The 13,756-nt window shown below is 50.4% G+C and overlaps 1 protein-coding gene across 4 annotated transcripts in view; it reads left to right on the top strand.

The window, feature by feature from the left end:
• Positions 1–12,343, top strand: part of CLUH (clustered mitochondria homolog) — a 36,940-nt gene extending 24,597 nt beyond the window's left edge. For all 4 annotated transcript variants that reach the window (XM_039720660.1, XM_039720658.1, XM_039720657.1 and 1 more), the window contains exons 13-26: positions 4–104; positions 1,513–1,665; positions 2,258–2,320; positions 3,012–3,256; positions 3,976–4,060; positions 4,513–4,666; positions 4,999–5,138; positions 5,249–5,329; positions 5,920–6,045; positions 6,514–6,635; positions 7,877–7,970; positions 8,709–8,843; positions 9,851–9,924; positions 10,462–12,343. In XM_039720660.1, coding sequence (XP_039576594.1) covers positions 4–104; positions 1,513–1,665; positions 2,258–2,320; positions 3,012–3,256; positions 3,976–4,060; positions 4,513–4,666; positions 4,999–5,138; positions 5,249–5,329; positions 5,920–6,045; positions 6,514–6,635; positions 7,877–7,970; positions 8,709–8,843; positions 9,851–9,924; positions 10,462–10,612 — 1,724 coding nt within the window. In that variant the 3' untranslated portion in view covers positions 10,613–12,343. The remainder of the gene's footprint in view (positions 1–3; positions 105–1,512; positions 1,666–2,257; positions 2,321–3,011; positions 3,257–3,975; positions 4,061–4,512; positions 4,667–4,998; positions 5,139–5,248; positions 5,330–5,919; positions 6,046–6,513; positions 6,636–7,876; positions 7,971–8,708; positions 8,844–9,850; positions 9,925–10,461) is intronic.
• Positions 12,344–13,756: the final 1,413 nt, after the last annotated feature.

Raw genomic sequence — 13,756 nt, 5'->3', positions numbered from 1 at the left:
CAGGCGTTCGCTTCCCGGAGTCAAGCAAAGAGGAGGTGCAGGACCAGAAGCAGCTGCTCAAGGATGCTGCTGCATTCCTGCTGTCCTGCCAGATCCCAGGCTTGGTAAGGAACCCAGAGCCAGTAGTGATGCTGCCCTCAGAGCTTGGCTGCTCTGAGCAAGCAGTGGCCCTGGTCACTCTGGGACAGCAGCTTCACCTGAGCAGCTGCAGCTCTGGCTCTGGTGGGGACCACAGGGAGCAGCACGAGCATTGCGTGCAAGGCACAAGGGGTTTTCTTTTTCCCATCTTGCATCATGGCACAATTTTCTCACCTTAATCCAACAAAAAATTGTTGGCACTGGTAATTAAAGCTATTGCTAAGAGTTTGGGACAATGGAGACCACATAAGCCATCCTCCCTAGCCCTGGGCATCCTTCACAGTTTATTGTTTTAGCTGACCCTGGCTGTGACTCAGTCACTGACTAATAATTTGAAGTGAACTGGGAAATTGTTTAGACTAATAGCAGTCATTAAAAACTCCTTCTGTAATTCTTAAGCATTTTGGATGTTACCCATGCCCCTGGCCACATAAGAAATCCCAGTTTCTCCCTTCCTGGGACACTTGCTGCATTGATGGCTGATGCAGCTGTCAGAGCAGGCACTGGAACTGGCAGGGGAGAACTCATGTGCTCTACTCCAAGATGTCCAGGAGCTGTTGGTCTTGCATTAGGAGAGGGTTTTCCTTGTTGGAAAGTGTCTTCTGAACTCTAAATCCACTAATTCTGTAGTCAGCACAGCCTTCAGAACCAGCTATTCAGTCTTTAAACAAAAAAGGTGAGTGAGTCAGAAAAGGGCTCGGTGATTGTTGATTACCAGGTAGCTGATACTCCAATATATAAACCCAAAGCACTGCACAGGCCTGTGTGAGAGCAGGTTGCAGACCAGCTGCTGTAGCAGGTAGTCCTGTGCATATCAGAGAGGAGCTGGTGTTACCCTATGACGTGAATTAAACACTGTTTATCAGCACTGCAGCACAACTTAACATGCAAGTGCCATTTGTCCTTATCAGCCATGTGTGCACAGCTCCACGTACTCTTTTAATTGGAAATGGCAATTAGTAAGTGACTGTCAGGCCCTTAAAGAAGGGTCAGCCTGCTATTGCACAGGTAGGAGTTGTTTTGCCTCTGAGAGAACGTAGTGCTGCTCCTTCCCTGCTGAGACAGGAGTGAAACTGGCCCCAGTGGCAAGGACCTGGCCCACACTGGGCTGGCTACTGCAGGTGTCCCCCCTGCCTGTGTCACACACAGGTAACCACACACTGTGGTCCCTGGTGGTAGAGCAGCTGTTACCCACCAGAAGAGTTGTCTGGGGTCTGCTTTCAGGGCAACCCTCAGCCCCAGGTAACGAGGTGTCTGCAGTGGCACTGGGGAGTGCCTGTCCTGCCTCCTGGTGTGGGGGTTTTTAAAATATTAGTTTAAATGGGAGTTCTTTCCCTCATGTTCTCCTCAGTAAGCAAGGTCTGTGCCCTGCAGGTGAAGGACTGCCTGGATCACACGGTGCTCCCGATGGATGGAGCAACCCTGGCTGAGGCCATGCACCAGAGGGGCATCAACATGCGCTACCTGGGCAAGGTGATCACCTTCATCACCAAGACCCCCGGCCACGCACAGCTGGATCACATCTTTGTAAGCATCAGCCTTACCACCACACAGCTCAAACCACTCTGGCATCGTTTGTCCCTAGGAGATTCCCACTTGGCCAGTTGTTCTCTCTGTGTAAAAATAAACAGCTTCAGGAGGAGGGAGGAGGACCTGTAAGTGGTGGCTGGGGAGGTTTTTTTTCCAAATCCTTAATGGATTTCATAATGTTAGGAACTGTGAGTATCTTTTGGGGTAGAGAATTGCTTCAGGGATTCCCAAATGTAATAGTGAGTAACACAGCTGGGTTTTCACCCATGCATTTTTTAAGCCTCAGAGACACATCTGGGCCTTGGATCAAACTCTGAAGTGTTGTGAGTGTGGCTGCCCAGGAGCAGGCAGGGGCTGGGCTGTGGCAGCCCCTGAAGCACTGCTGGAGCTGTGCTATGCTGCACCTGTGGCTTGTGGGCACAGAGGTGCCAGGGGCTCCAGGAGGGCTGTCAAATGCTTTTGCAGTTCTGTGCTGCAGGGAGAATAGTGTATCTTCTGCAGATCTTGCTAAAAGACCATTTCAAAAGCCCAGTGTATTTTTCCATATTCTTGCCAAGGCACTGAGTCTGTTCTTTATTCCTTTGGGCAGAAAATTGGAATCAGTGAATTGATCACTCGATCAGCCAAACACATCTTCAAGACGTACCTCCAGGTATGACCTGCAGCCTGACCTCTCGCCTCCTATGTCCTCCCTAATGACTTTTTTCCACAAACAGAGCTGTTTGGGGTTCTCCTCTCATTAGGCAGTTCCTGGGGGTTGCATGGCAACGAGAAGTACAAGCTCATTAGCACTGAAATAGGTACAGGCCTGTATGTAAGGGAAAACAAGTTCCCACTTGAAGAAAGCTTTCCCGGAGAGCAATCATTCATGCTTTTCCTCCCTAGATCCTCACTCATTATGTTGGAGGCTTTTAAAAGTGAAATCACAGCTTGTTTTCTATGCAATACTTTTTCCTCTTAAACAGTGTTGCCTTTGCCCTTCTAAGAAGCCGTTTTAATTGGCTCAACACTACATGTCCTTGTACGTGTCCACACACAGCCTGGCAATACACCTTGGCTTGGTTCCAGTGCCAAAATCTTCTCTGCACTCTCTGCTTTCTCTGTCCCAGGTAGCAGCCTGAAATGGATATGCCTACACAACACTGCTGTGTGTAGGCATACACTTAATCCTAGGTTGATGTAACTCTGTCTGTGCTGGTGCCACTTGTACACAGTGCCTTCCTGTCCCTCTCATGGAAGGTGCCCCTGCTGGAGCAGGACTGGCTGTGAGGGAGGCTCGGGGCTGGAGCAGTGCTGTGGGGTGGCAGCTGTCCCTCCTGACTGACTCTGGTGTCTCACTGTAGGGTGTGGAGCTGTCAGGTTTATCCGCTGCCATCAGCCACTTCCTCAATTGTTTTCTGAGCTCCTTCCCAAATCCCATTGCCCATCTTCCAGCTGATGAGCTGGTCTCCAAGAAGAAGAATAAGAAAAGGAAAAACAGGAACCTTGGCAATGCTGATAACACTGCCTGGGCAAGCATGACCCCTCAGGAGCTATGGAAGAATATTTGTTCAGAAGCAAAGAACTATTTTGATTTCAGTCTTGAATGGTAAGTGGAACTGGTGAACCTGGCTTGGTCCTGGGTTCACCAAACTTCTGTAGCTCTTGTTCTTTAACAGGACTTCCCTTTTTTATTTGTTTTCTGTTTGAATAAAATTAGTACCCTTGAGGGACTTACACAGATCTTTAATGGAAAGAAATTGGGCAAAGAGTAGGAAGGGGAAGTGAGATTTTGAATCAGATGAAACCGATGATGCAAAGGCAGCCATGAAAAGCAGAGGAAAGGAGGGAAACCTTTCCTAAGGGTACAGAAGGGATCAGAAGGTGGGAAGCAGAAGTAGTATAGTCAGAGGATACTTGTCTGTATCAACAGTGATTTAGGCTGAAAGGAGCTTCTGTTCCAGAGAAAGGACAACTGCTCCTGTACATGAGCAGAGATGGGGAATAAAGGGGCACATTGTGAGTGCTAAACTGGAAGCACCAATGAAGGGGCCCAAGAAAAAGCCATGGCTAGTGGGATAAACCAACTTTTGGCAGTTGGACAGTGATCATCCCCTCGTGTCGGGGACTGCTCGCTCCTCACCAAGAGCTGAAGGTACTCAGCCCAAATGCTGCAGTGGGCTTTGAGAACACGCAGTGTTAGTCCTTGGGTGGGTTAGACCTGGCTGTACAGGGACCTGTGCCTCAGGTACCTCGGGTACCACAACAGAGCAATGGCCTTGAGCAGAAACTCCCCTGAGAGCTGAAGCTTGTGTGTACTTTCTGCAGTGAGAATGCTGACCAAGCAGCTGAAGTGTATAATCTACAGAAAATCACCCTGCTCCGCGAAATCTCCCTCAAAACTGGAGTCCAGGTGAGATCCACATCCTCTCTCCCTTGCCATCATGTTCTGTATTGAGGAACATGAAGAGTAAGAGCAACGAGTTTTGCAGGCACAGCACGAGCCCCAGGTGTTCATGTTGGAATACAGGTCCCAGCTCTGAGAAACATTTCTAATCCAGTTCCCTCTTAGGGTAAACTGGCTGGCATGTCCCTTGAAGAACAGCTAGCCTCAGTACAACTGCACTGCCTTCTTGCTCCTCTGTGGGCTGTGGGACAGCAGCTGGCTGAGCTCTCCTGTTGTGGGCTCAGTGTTGTCACCACAGTGCCATTTTGCCACGTACATCTGACCTTGGAGAGTTCTGTCCCAGGTCATGGTACAGGAGATGTTTTGACTGTGATTCCACATTCAGAATTTTGCCCTTTTTCTTGCCAGGTGCCTATGGAAGTGGTAACTGTGCTCTCCACTCTTTTTGGTCCCTCCAGATCCTGCTGAAGGAGTACAACTTCGACAACAGGCACAAGCCCACTTTCACAGAAGAGGATATTCTTAACATCTTCCCTGTAGTGAAGCATGTAAACCCCAAAGCCTCCGATGCTTTCCACTTCTTCCAGAGCGGGCAAGCAAAAGTTCAGCAAGGTACTGACCCCGTGTGCCTCTGCCTCTCAGGATGATCACTGATAATGGGGAGAGCAGGGTATGTGGGGCTTGGCCACCAGGACACTGCTGCCAGCCCTGCTTTGGTAGAGAATCCTGGTGTCCCAGACCATCTGGAACACTCCTGCTGTAAAGCCACCAGCAATGAGCAAGGATGGGTCAGGGCAGTGACATCCTTCCCCCAGGGCAGTGACATGTGTCTGTATCCCACTGTTGGTCTCACTGTCTCCAGCAGTGTTAGAGGTTATTTTTAATATATATATATATATATATATATATATATATATAGATAGATAGATATACCTTCTTTTCAGGTTTCTTGAAGGAGGGCTGTGAGCTCATCAATGAAGCCTTAAACCTGTTCAACAATGTGTATGGTGCTATGCATGTAGAAATCTGTGCCTGCCTGAGGCTGCTAGCTCGGCTCAACTACATCATGGGAGATTACTCAGAGGTAAGCAGGGGCTCCGAGGGGATCTCCTCTGTGCTCTCATGCCTTCCCCATGCTTGCTCAAGCTCACAGCGTGGTGTGACTTGCCCTGGCTTCTGTTGTGTTCTGTTCAGGCCTTAAGCAATCAGCAGAAAGCGGTGCTAATGAGCGAGAGGGTCCTGGGCATTGAACACCCCAACACCATCCAGGAATATGTGAGTATGGGGAGCTGGGGGAGCAGCAGCACCTCTGGGGTCTGGCTGCAGTCTGAGAGCCTTAGTTCCTGTCTGCAGCTGGAAAACAGTTGCATTTTCCTCTCTTCTGCAGCTTTCTTTTCAGAATTCTCCACTTCATCATCTTTTATGATCCTGCAAAGTGAAAAGCTGAGTGTGTCCTACATGCTCACTATTTGTCCTGCTTAACATAGGATTCTAGTGTTTGTCTGCTGCATCTCTATGCAGATACATTAATTCTCCCAGCTTTGGCCCTGGGCTTATGTCTAAAACAAAAAGAGGAAATAATCCCCCCAAGACACAGTCAGAATATGACATACACATGCAAGTCAGGTTGGAAATATTCTGCAAGGGGTGTTAAGAGAAACTGAAATAAAACACACAGCTTCCTCAGTGCTGTGTCCTCAGGGACACCTCAGTGGGACTGCATCAGGCAGCAGACTGGACTTTTCAAAGTGACTGAAGTCCTTCTTCAGCCAGTGAGGAAAACTGCTTATTCATGTGCAGCTAAGGAGAGGAGTGGAGAGATCAGTTTCCTTTACATTAATGCTGGGCCCCTTCTCTTGTCCTAGATGCACCTGGCCCTGTACTGCTTTGCAAACAGCCAGCTCTCGACAGCACTGAACCTGCTGTACCGCGCACGCTACCTCATGCTGCTGGTGTTTGGGGAGGATCACCCAGAAATGGCACTCTTGGATGTAAGGCATTTGTTTAAGAGTCTTCAGGTTCCTAATCTCTGAGAAACCTCTTGGCTTTTAAGATGCCCACATGATGGCTGTTTAAAACAAATGTTTAGGCAGTGCTTTTCCTCCCTGGGTTGTTGCTGGTTGGTGTCAGCAGATGAAGGAAAAAGAGTTTGACCCTTTAGCTGGGAGAGTCAGCCTCTGTGCTGAGCTCTGCACTGAGATACTGCAGATGGTTTTGAGCACCTGCAATCCTTAGGAAAACTCCTTTGTTTATTATGTTCTTGTTGCACTGGCATAAACTGGAGGGTTTTTACCTCCCTTGAGCCTGGATTGTTTGGGCTGTGGGGGACGATGGTCCCTGTCAGGTGTCACTGCTGCAGGGACTGGCCAGGGTCACACCTGCGGGGTCCCACTGTTCACAGAGCAGGAGCTCTAGTGTCAATGTGTCCTTCCCAATGCCTGCTTGGCTTCTCTGTACAGAACAACATCGGCTTGGTGCTCCATGGGGTCATGGAGTATGACCTGTCCCTGCGGTTCCTGGAGAACGCCTTGGCCATCAGCTCCAAGTATCACGGCTCCAAGTCTCTGAAGGTGGCACTGAGGTGAGGCAGGGTGGGGTGCTGGGCTGGGCCACTGCTCTCAGAGCGAGCACAGTCACTGAGCACTCACATGGGAGGGTCTGGGCTGCAGAACTGCATATTCAGTCTTGTCCTAGAGCCAAGGTCATGCTGCAGTATCCAAGCTTGTTATTTCAAAAGATGGAGATCCCTTGTTCTTAAGGTTAATTGGGGGATCTGCTGTGATGCTGCTTGCTCAAAAAATCTGTCAAGATAAGCCTGGTCCCTGTGGACTCTCAGTAGGAAAATGTATGTGGGAAGTAAAGGTTGGAGAGCCTGTAAGGGAATTACACTGGGAGACAGGGACAGTATGTTAAATGCTCATGTTTAATTATTCCAGCCCTCAGGGAGGGATCTTTGAGAATCACTTAATGTGCTTTTGTCTTTTGCCATAAAATTCTGTATTTGAATAAAAACCCTGAGTGGCTTCTGTAGGTTCCCAAGGGAGCTGAGACTGGTGACACCTGTAGGATCTGCCCCCAGTGCCCACTGCTGCAGTGCTGGATGCCCTCTGTCCTTCAGTGCAGAACTGGTTCTGTCAGCCAGGCATGGCCCCCTCCCAGTTCTTGCTGCCACATTGCAGCCATCTGTTCTCCATCAGGCTGCAAATCAACCTGATTAAACACCTGCAAGAGCCTTGTTTTCCAGTGGCTGATGAATGTGCAGGCTCCAGAGAGTCTTCAGCTGTCCCTCAGTGGCACTGGGATGCTTGGAGAGACCCATCTCCTGCCACAGAGAAACCCTGCCAAACCCAGCAATTTCTTTTCCATTCCAGAAGCACCAAGGCCAACAGTCAAAGCCAAGTCAGCTCTCCCAGCTGGTGAGAGCCCAGAGGACTCAGGCCTGCCTCTGCCTGAGGGCTGGGGGCTGCAGCCTTCCCCTCCAGTTAATAAATCCAGCCCCAAGGCATTCCCATGGATGTGCCTCTCCCTTCAGTTCACTGTTGTGGCCTTCAGTTTTCCTAGATGCAGGACAAAAGATGCCCAGCTCAGTCTTTACCTGTGTAGGTCATTTCTCAGCATTCCAGCTAAAATCCAACCTAATTAGTGTAGTATTGGAATCCTCAGCTGGGCTGGGAAGCAGTAACTCCCAGGGTGCTGCATTCAGTCTCCTCTGACACTCGTGTTAAGACTTTCAGCCCAGACTCTGATGGCACAGTCATGCTTGCTGCAGCACAGAAATGTTTCTTCTTCAGAGAAGTGACTGAGCCCTTTTCCTTCCCTCAGCCACCACCTGGTTGCCCGAGTGTACGAGAGCAAAGCAGAGTTCCGCTCGGCTCTGCAGCACGAGAAGGAAGGCTACACCATCTACAAGAACCAGGTGATGGGTGCCCCCACTGTGCCCTCGGGGGCTGTCACTGCCAGGCCAGCGCTGAGCAGTTCCAGTGCAAACCAGTGCCCAGCCTGGGCCTTGGGGAGGGAGTCCTTGTAGGGCCAGGGAGTCCTTGTAGGGCCAGGGCAAAACTGCCCACTGCTATGCCAGGAGTCTGCTGAGCTTCCTGCAAATATGTCCGTGCTCTACCCATGGCTGGACCAGCACTTCTGTTGTGGCATGGCCCCACGTTCTGGTGGGGTTTGGAAAAACTGGTCTCTTTTTCCCATGTTTTGTGCCACTTGTCTTTAAATACCAGCTGCAAACTGGTTTGGTGGTGAGCTCTCAGCCTGGCTGCTGCTCAGTGAAACTCCTGCCCCAGCCCGGGGCTGTCTGAGCACGTCTGCACAGGGTGACTCAGCTGAGCTGCTGAGGGCACAGCCCAGTGTGGGGAATGCTGGAATACTGGTCCAGGGGTGGGGAATGCTGGGATGCTGCTCCTGGAACAAGAGCCCAGTGCAGGGAATGCTGCTCACCCAGCAAATATGTTCCCACTTGATGAAAATGTGAAATGTTGATAAGAAGGCTCCCAGAGGAACTGTTTTACTGGTTTTTGAATGCCAAGGCAGGGAAAACCCATTTTACTGAGTTCCTGTAGGGATGCTGAGCTGGCAGCACCCGGGTGTGTTCCCTGGGCTGGGTCCTGCTCTGACTCGTGATGTTGAACCTCTCCTTGTTTCCCATCAGCTCGGTGAACACCACGAGAAGACCAAAGAGAGCTCTGAGTACCTGAAGTACCTGACGCAGCAAGCGGTGGCTCTGCAGCGCACGATGAACGAGATCTACAAGAACGGCTCCAACGCCAACATCATGCCACTGAAGGTAACCCGAGCCCTGGGAGCCACGTCCAGCTGTGTCCAGCTGTGTCCAGCTGCTCCTGAGGGACACGGGCTCTCGGGGGGAGGTAGCAGTTGTCCCTTGCCAGGCAGAAGCCCTTGCTAGGGCAGTGGCTCAGACACAGCGTGGTGCCACCTGTGTGGATGGAGCACAGCGTTGCAGGGTGCCTGGGGACACAGTGGGGTGCAGGGACAGCTCCTGGGCTGAGAGCCTGGCACGCCTGCTCACAACCCTGCCCTGCTGCTGACTCACTGCCAGGCAGCAGGTTGCTCAACCCAGAAATACTTCAGTTTCCTCATCCTCAAGAATGCTGTCATCTTTTACCAGATGCTTTGTTCTCCTTCCAGGGATGTTGTGGTTGGGGAGGCTGGGCAGGGAGTGCAGAGGGGCTGTCAGGTTTACCTTACATGGAGCAGCACTGACTGGCCCTCCTGGACCAAACCCAGCTGCTGCTGCCTGCCTCCACACCTGGCAGAGTACCTGGCCTGAGCCATGGGTGCTCTCCCTGCCAGGCTGTACCCCAGCAGATTGGGAAAGAAGGTTCCAGCTGCAGGGAGGACAGAGTGGGACAGTGCTTTGTGTGTGGGTGTTCTCCCTGTGGAGAACTAGCAACAGACCCGACTTCATGCAATGAAGGGAGAACAAGGACCTTGAATCAAATAAAAGTCCTGGGAATTGTGGCCAGTGAAGAGGCTCAAACCCATAAAAGCAGCACTAAAGGGTTTAGTCTTTAAAAGTCTAAAAAAAGTATTTAAGTTAAAATACTTAAAGGAGGGTAGAAAACCCAACACACTTTGGAACTGGCACTGTGATGTATTTAACAGAAGTCCTGCAGGGACTGGTGTAAAGCTCTAGATGGTGCTTTCCAGCTTACAGATACACAGAGGTAGATAATGTAAATGATGCCATTTTCTCAGCTGTTGGGAAGGGATGGGCTTAGCAGTTCAGAGTCCTCTCTAGGTTCCTAAAACTTCTTTTCCCTTGTGATGTAGTTCACAGCTCCCAGTATGGCCAGTGTCCTGGAGCAGCTGAACATTATCAATGGAATTCTCTTCATTCCACTAAGGTACAGTGATTCTTCTGGGTTATGCCTTTAGAAATCGAGTCTGTATTGTCTTAGTTCACAAGAGAGCAGAAACCAGCTCCCCAGGATTTGTTTGTTTTAGCCAAGATCCCAATTCAGGCCTTGATTAGCATCATCAAGACCACTGCAAGCAACAGGACTCTTATATATTTTTTTTTTTATTTATTATTATTATTATGAACTGTCTTTTATACTTCTGGTTGAAAATTTGATTGGATGATGGTGGAAATAGATGACCTGAGCCAAGACTGTTGTTCTAAGGCTGCAAATAATCATTGGTGGTACAAATGCAACATCAGCAGCTGGAGGCTGCCTGGCCACCAGTGAGATGAACCCTTTGCTCTGAGCAGATCCTGGTGCCTCTTTGTCCAAACCCAGCCTGGCTGTGCTCAGGCATGGCTGAGCTGTGCAGGAGGGAGGTGCAAGCAGTGTTCCCCCACTGAACACGACCTTGTCGTGGTGCTTCACCATTCCCACAGCCAGGCTAATGTCTGCTCCCCTTCCTGCTTTCCCCTTCAGCCAAAAAGACTTGGAGAACCTTAAAGCCGAGGTGCAGCGACGCCAGCAGCTCCAGGAAAGCATGAAAAGTGGGGAACAGCTGGAAGCAGAGGACAAAGCTGTGGAGGAGAAAGAGGCTGAGCCGAGCATGCCTTCTGCTGCCATCCCTTAACACAGAGCTCTGCTTAACGTGTACCTCGCTTTAAAAAAAAAAAAAAAAAGTTTAAACCACCCTTTTCTGAATCTGGCCCAGGGCCTTAGCTGCCCTCGGAGCAGCTCCTCCTTTTTGACAATGTTATTGCACTGGTACAATTAATACACAATGCAAAGAACTAATCTGAGCAATGTAATCTGTCTGCCCAAGCTTGTGTCTGCCGGGCGAGGGAGGCGGCCGGAGGCAGCAGACCCGTCCTGGCGCGGGGCCCTCCTGCCGTGTGTGTGTCCGTGTCGTGTGTGTGCGCAGCAGTTACTTCTACTTTGTACATATGAATTCCAAATGAACTGTCTGGAGGAATGTAACATTTCTCAGGTCATTTTTATGTTGACTAAGGACACTGCTTTGCTAAACCAGTAAAGAACCAGCCCCATCACTGCTCCGCGTTCTTGTAAAACGTGGATTCCAAGCCAAAAGATTGATTTCCCCCAGTCACTATTCAAGCCTGGGCTGAGAACAGCCATGTAATTGTGTCACTGAGATGACTGAAGCCTGTGACATGTGGAAGTGGGGGATGTACAGCATTTTCTACATCAGGATATAGCCATGGGATCCCTTTAACCATTTTTTTCTATGTTTGGTTGGCAGTTTGGCAATTCAGTGGGGTTTTGTAACATTCACATTCTAATTTTCAAGGTAAAGATATAGATAGATATATATATAGATATATATATATATATAGATATATATATATTATATTCACCGTTCCACCTCTGCCTCTGCTTGCAGCTGAGTAACCTGGGCTACTGTCTCCAAAGAGTGAGGGCTTGATCTTTAAAAAAGCGCACAAACTTCCACTGCAGCGGAACCCCCAGTGCCTCGGTGAGGTGGGAATGCAGCAAATGAGGGCTGAGCTGAGGGGAGTGAGGAGGGAACCACAGCCCCTATTTAAGAGCAGGGGAGAGGGCAGGAAAATTCAGAAATAAAGTCCTGGTATCATTTGCAAGAGCAGCTGTTGACACAGAGCTGAGGCCCCTGAACCTGATGGAATCACAACCAGAAAGTACCACGTTTTGGGGAAGGGGTTTGAATAAAAACTGAAGTTCCCCCAGCACTGAAACCTGTGGCAAATGCCTTTGCCTCTGGCATTTTTGCACACTGGTTTTGGGACTGGCGCTGGGAGCTGCCATTGCTGGCAATGGACGGTACTGAATGGCGAGTGCCATTAAAGAAATGCTCCCGTCCCCTGCCCTCCCACACACATCCTGTGGGTTGTCACTGTCCTCACGCTGGTAAGCTGTGGCTGCTGCAGGCCCTGGGATGCCGACAGAGTTGAATGTCCTGTTTCCCAAGCAGATCAAGCTGTAGAAGGGCGGGCTGGCCGCGGCCCCGCGCTGCCCAGCCTCTCCCTCCCCCGCGTTGTCTGTCCTGGATCGTGCCCCGTGCTAATCCGTGCTGCTTCTCGTACTGACCCTTGGAGCCAAGTGCTGTCCCTGTGCTCTGTACCCTCGGTTTCCTGTCTGACCCTACAGGTACTTGTAACTCCGGGCTGGGCAAGGGGGAAGGAGGGAGCGGCCTCTGAGGTGTTGGAGGCAACAAAGCAGAGTCTTCACTGCAAATGAACTTGCTCCTATTAGAAAAATTCTGAATTTCCTGGAAAGCAATCAATAAATGACTACAGTGCATCTTTCCTACAAGATTTTTCTTTTACTAGTGTCTTACAGTCCATTAAAAGCTTTTTAAACTCTTGCAGGCATTTTTTTGGTTTCTTTACTGTTTGGTGCAAAGTGTTGGTGCCAGCACTGGAGCAATCACTGTTGTTCCTTTGAGCTGGAAATGGGGGGGAAAGAACAGGAGCAGCTGACCCAGAGGCTTTAAAAGCTGTAAATCAGTACGAGTCACAACCCCAGCCCAGAGGGGGTAGGACCCACCACCTCTGCTGTCAGAATCCATTTGTGCTCAGGGAGAGGAGTCACTTTACCCTCTCATCCCAGGGGAGATGTGGGAGCAGGGACACAGCTTTGGGGATCTTGTACCCATGTGCAATGAAGCTGAAGGAGACAAGTCCTGGCTACTGAGGCTCCACAGCTAAGCAGCTCCAAGGGCAGTGCAGGCTGGCAAATAACTGCATTTGCCAACATCTGTCTGTACCTCACTACCTCTTCTGGGTTCTGGGGGTTCTCATTCCTCTGTTCACAGGTTCTTAAAACATGAGTGTAAAAACTGAATTCAAATGGGCCCTGGGAGCCAGCTGGGCTGGAGGCAGGCAGGTACAAACCCATCAAACCCATTCACTGAAAAATGTTCCAGTGCCCATCAGTGCTGTATTGGGACTGGAAACACTACAGAGCTGCTGTCAGTGCAGCACTTGCTGCACGAGCAACAACTCACAGAGCCAAGGGGGAAAATTAAACTTAACTGTCCATACTGTTCTCAGCAACTCACACCTGAACCTGCCTTGTGCTCCCTGTGAGAAACTCACTGCTTGTGGACATACGAGGCTTGCCTTTCAACCCTCACCCCAAAAACCACTTCTCTGCCACCCTGTCACCCCATCTGGGGTAGCACACACTGGCTCCAGCAGAGCCCAGACTCAGTTTTTTTTCCCCAAATGCAAGTGGATTTCATCCAACTGTCCATCCTGTGTCTGTTCCCACTGCAAAGTGCCACCCTACCAGCTGCTTCCACAGACCTCAGCTGGCAGGAGTGCCCTTTTACTCTCTCCCCATGTCAAGCTCACGAGCATATATCTGTGCTCTTCCATGATGATGTGCCCATTCCAGTTCCAGCCACTGACCCATCTCTAAACAGAACTTGAGGCAGTTAGGGCCAAATCACAGGGAAGAATTAAACGGAAGCACAAAGAGGCACAAGACCCCAGCAGCAGAACAGATGTTGCCAGAACCACCCGGTGTTTCAGCTTTCCAGGACCAGCTGTCCTGTGCTGCCCCAAGCCGAGCGCTCAGCCACCGCCCTCAGCTCCAGCAGCGAGCCAGGAGTGACAGCCAGCTCCTGTCTGCAGAGACAGGGCAACACCAGGGAAAATCCCACCAAACCAACCCACCAGGGCTGGCCTGTGCCAGGCGAGGGACGAGGCTCTCCTGCCCTCCTGTGAGTCCAGCTTAGCCCACCAGAATGTTTCCTGCAGCACCTCACTGCATC

The sequence above is a fragment of the Passer montanus genome, unplaced genomic scaffold, assembly GCF_014805655.1.
Source record: "Passer montanus isolate IOZ18808 unplaced genomic scaffold, ASM1480565v1 scaffold44, whole genome shotgun sequence".
NCBI lineage: Eukaryota > Metazoa > Chordata > Aves > Passeriformes > Passeridae > Passer > Passer montanus.
This window is presented reverse-complemented; position numbering and strand designations above follow the sequence as displayed.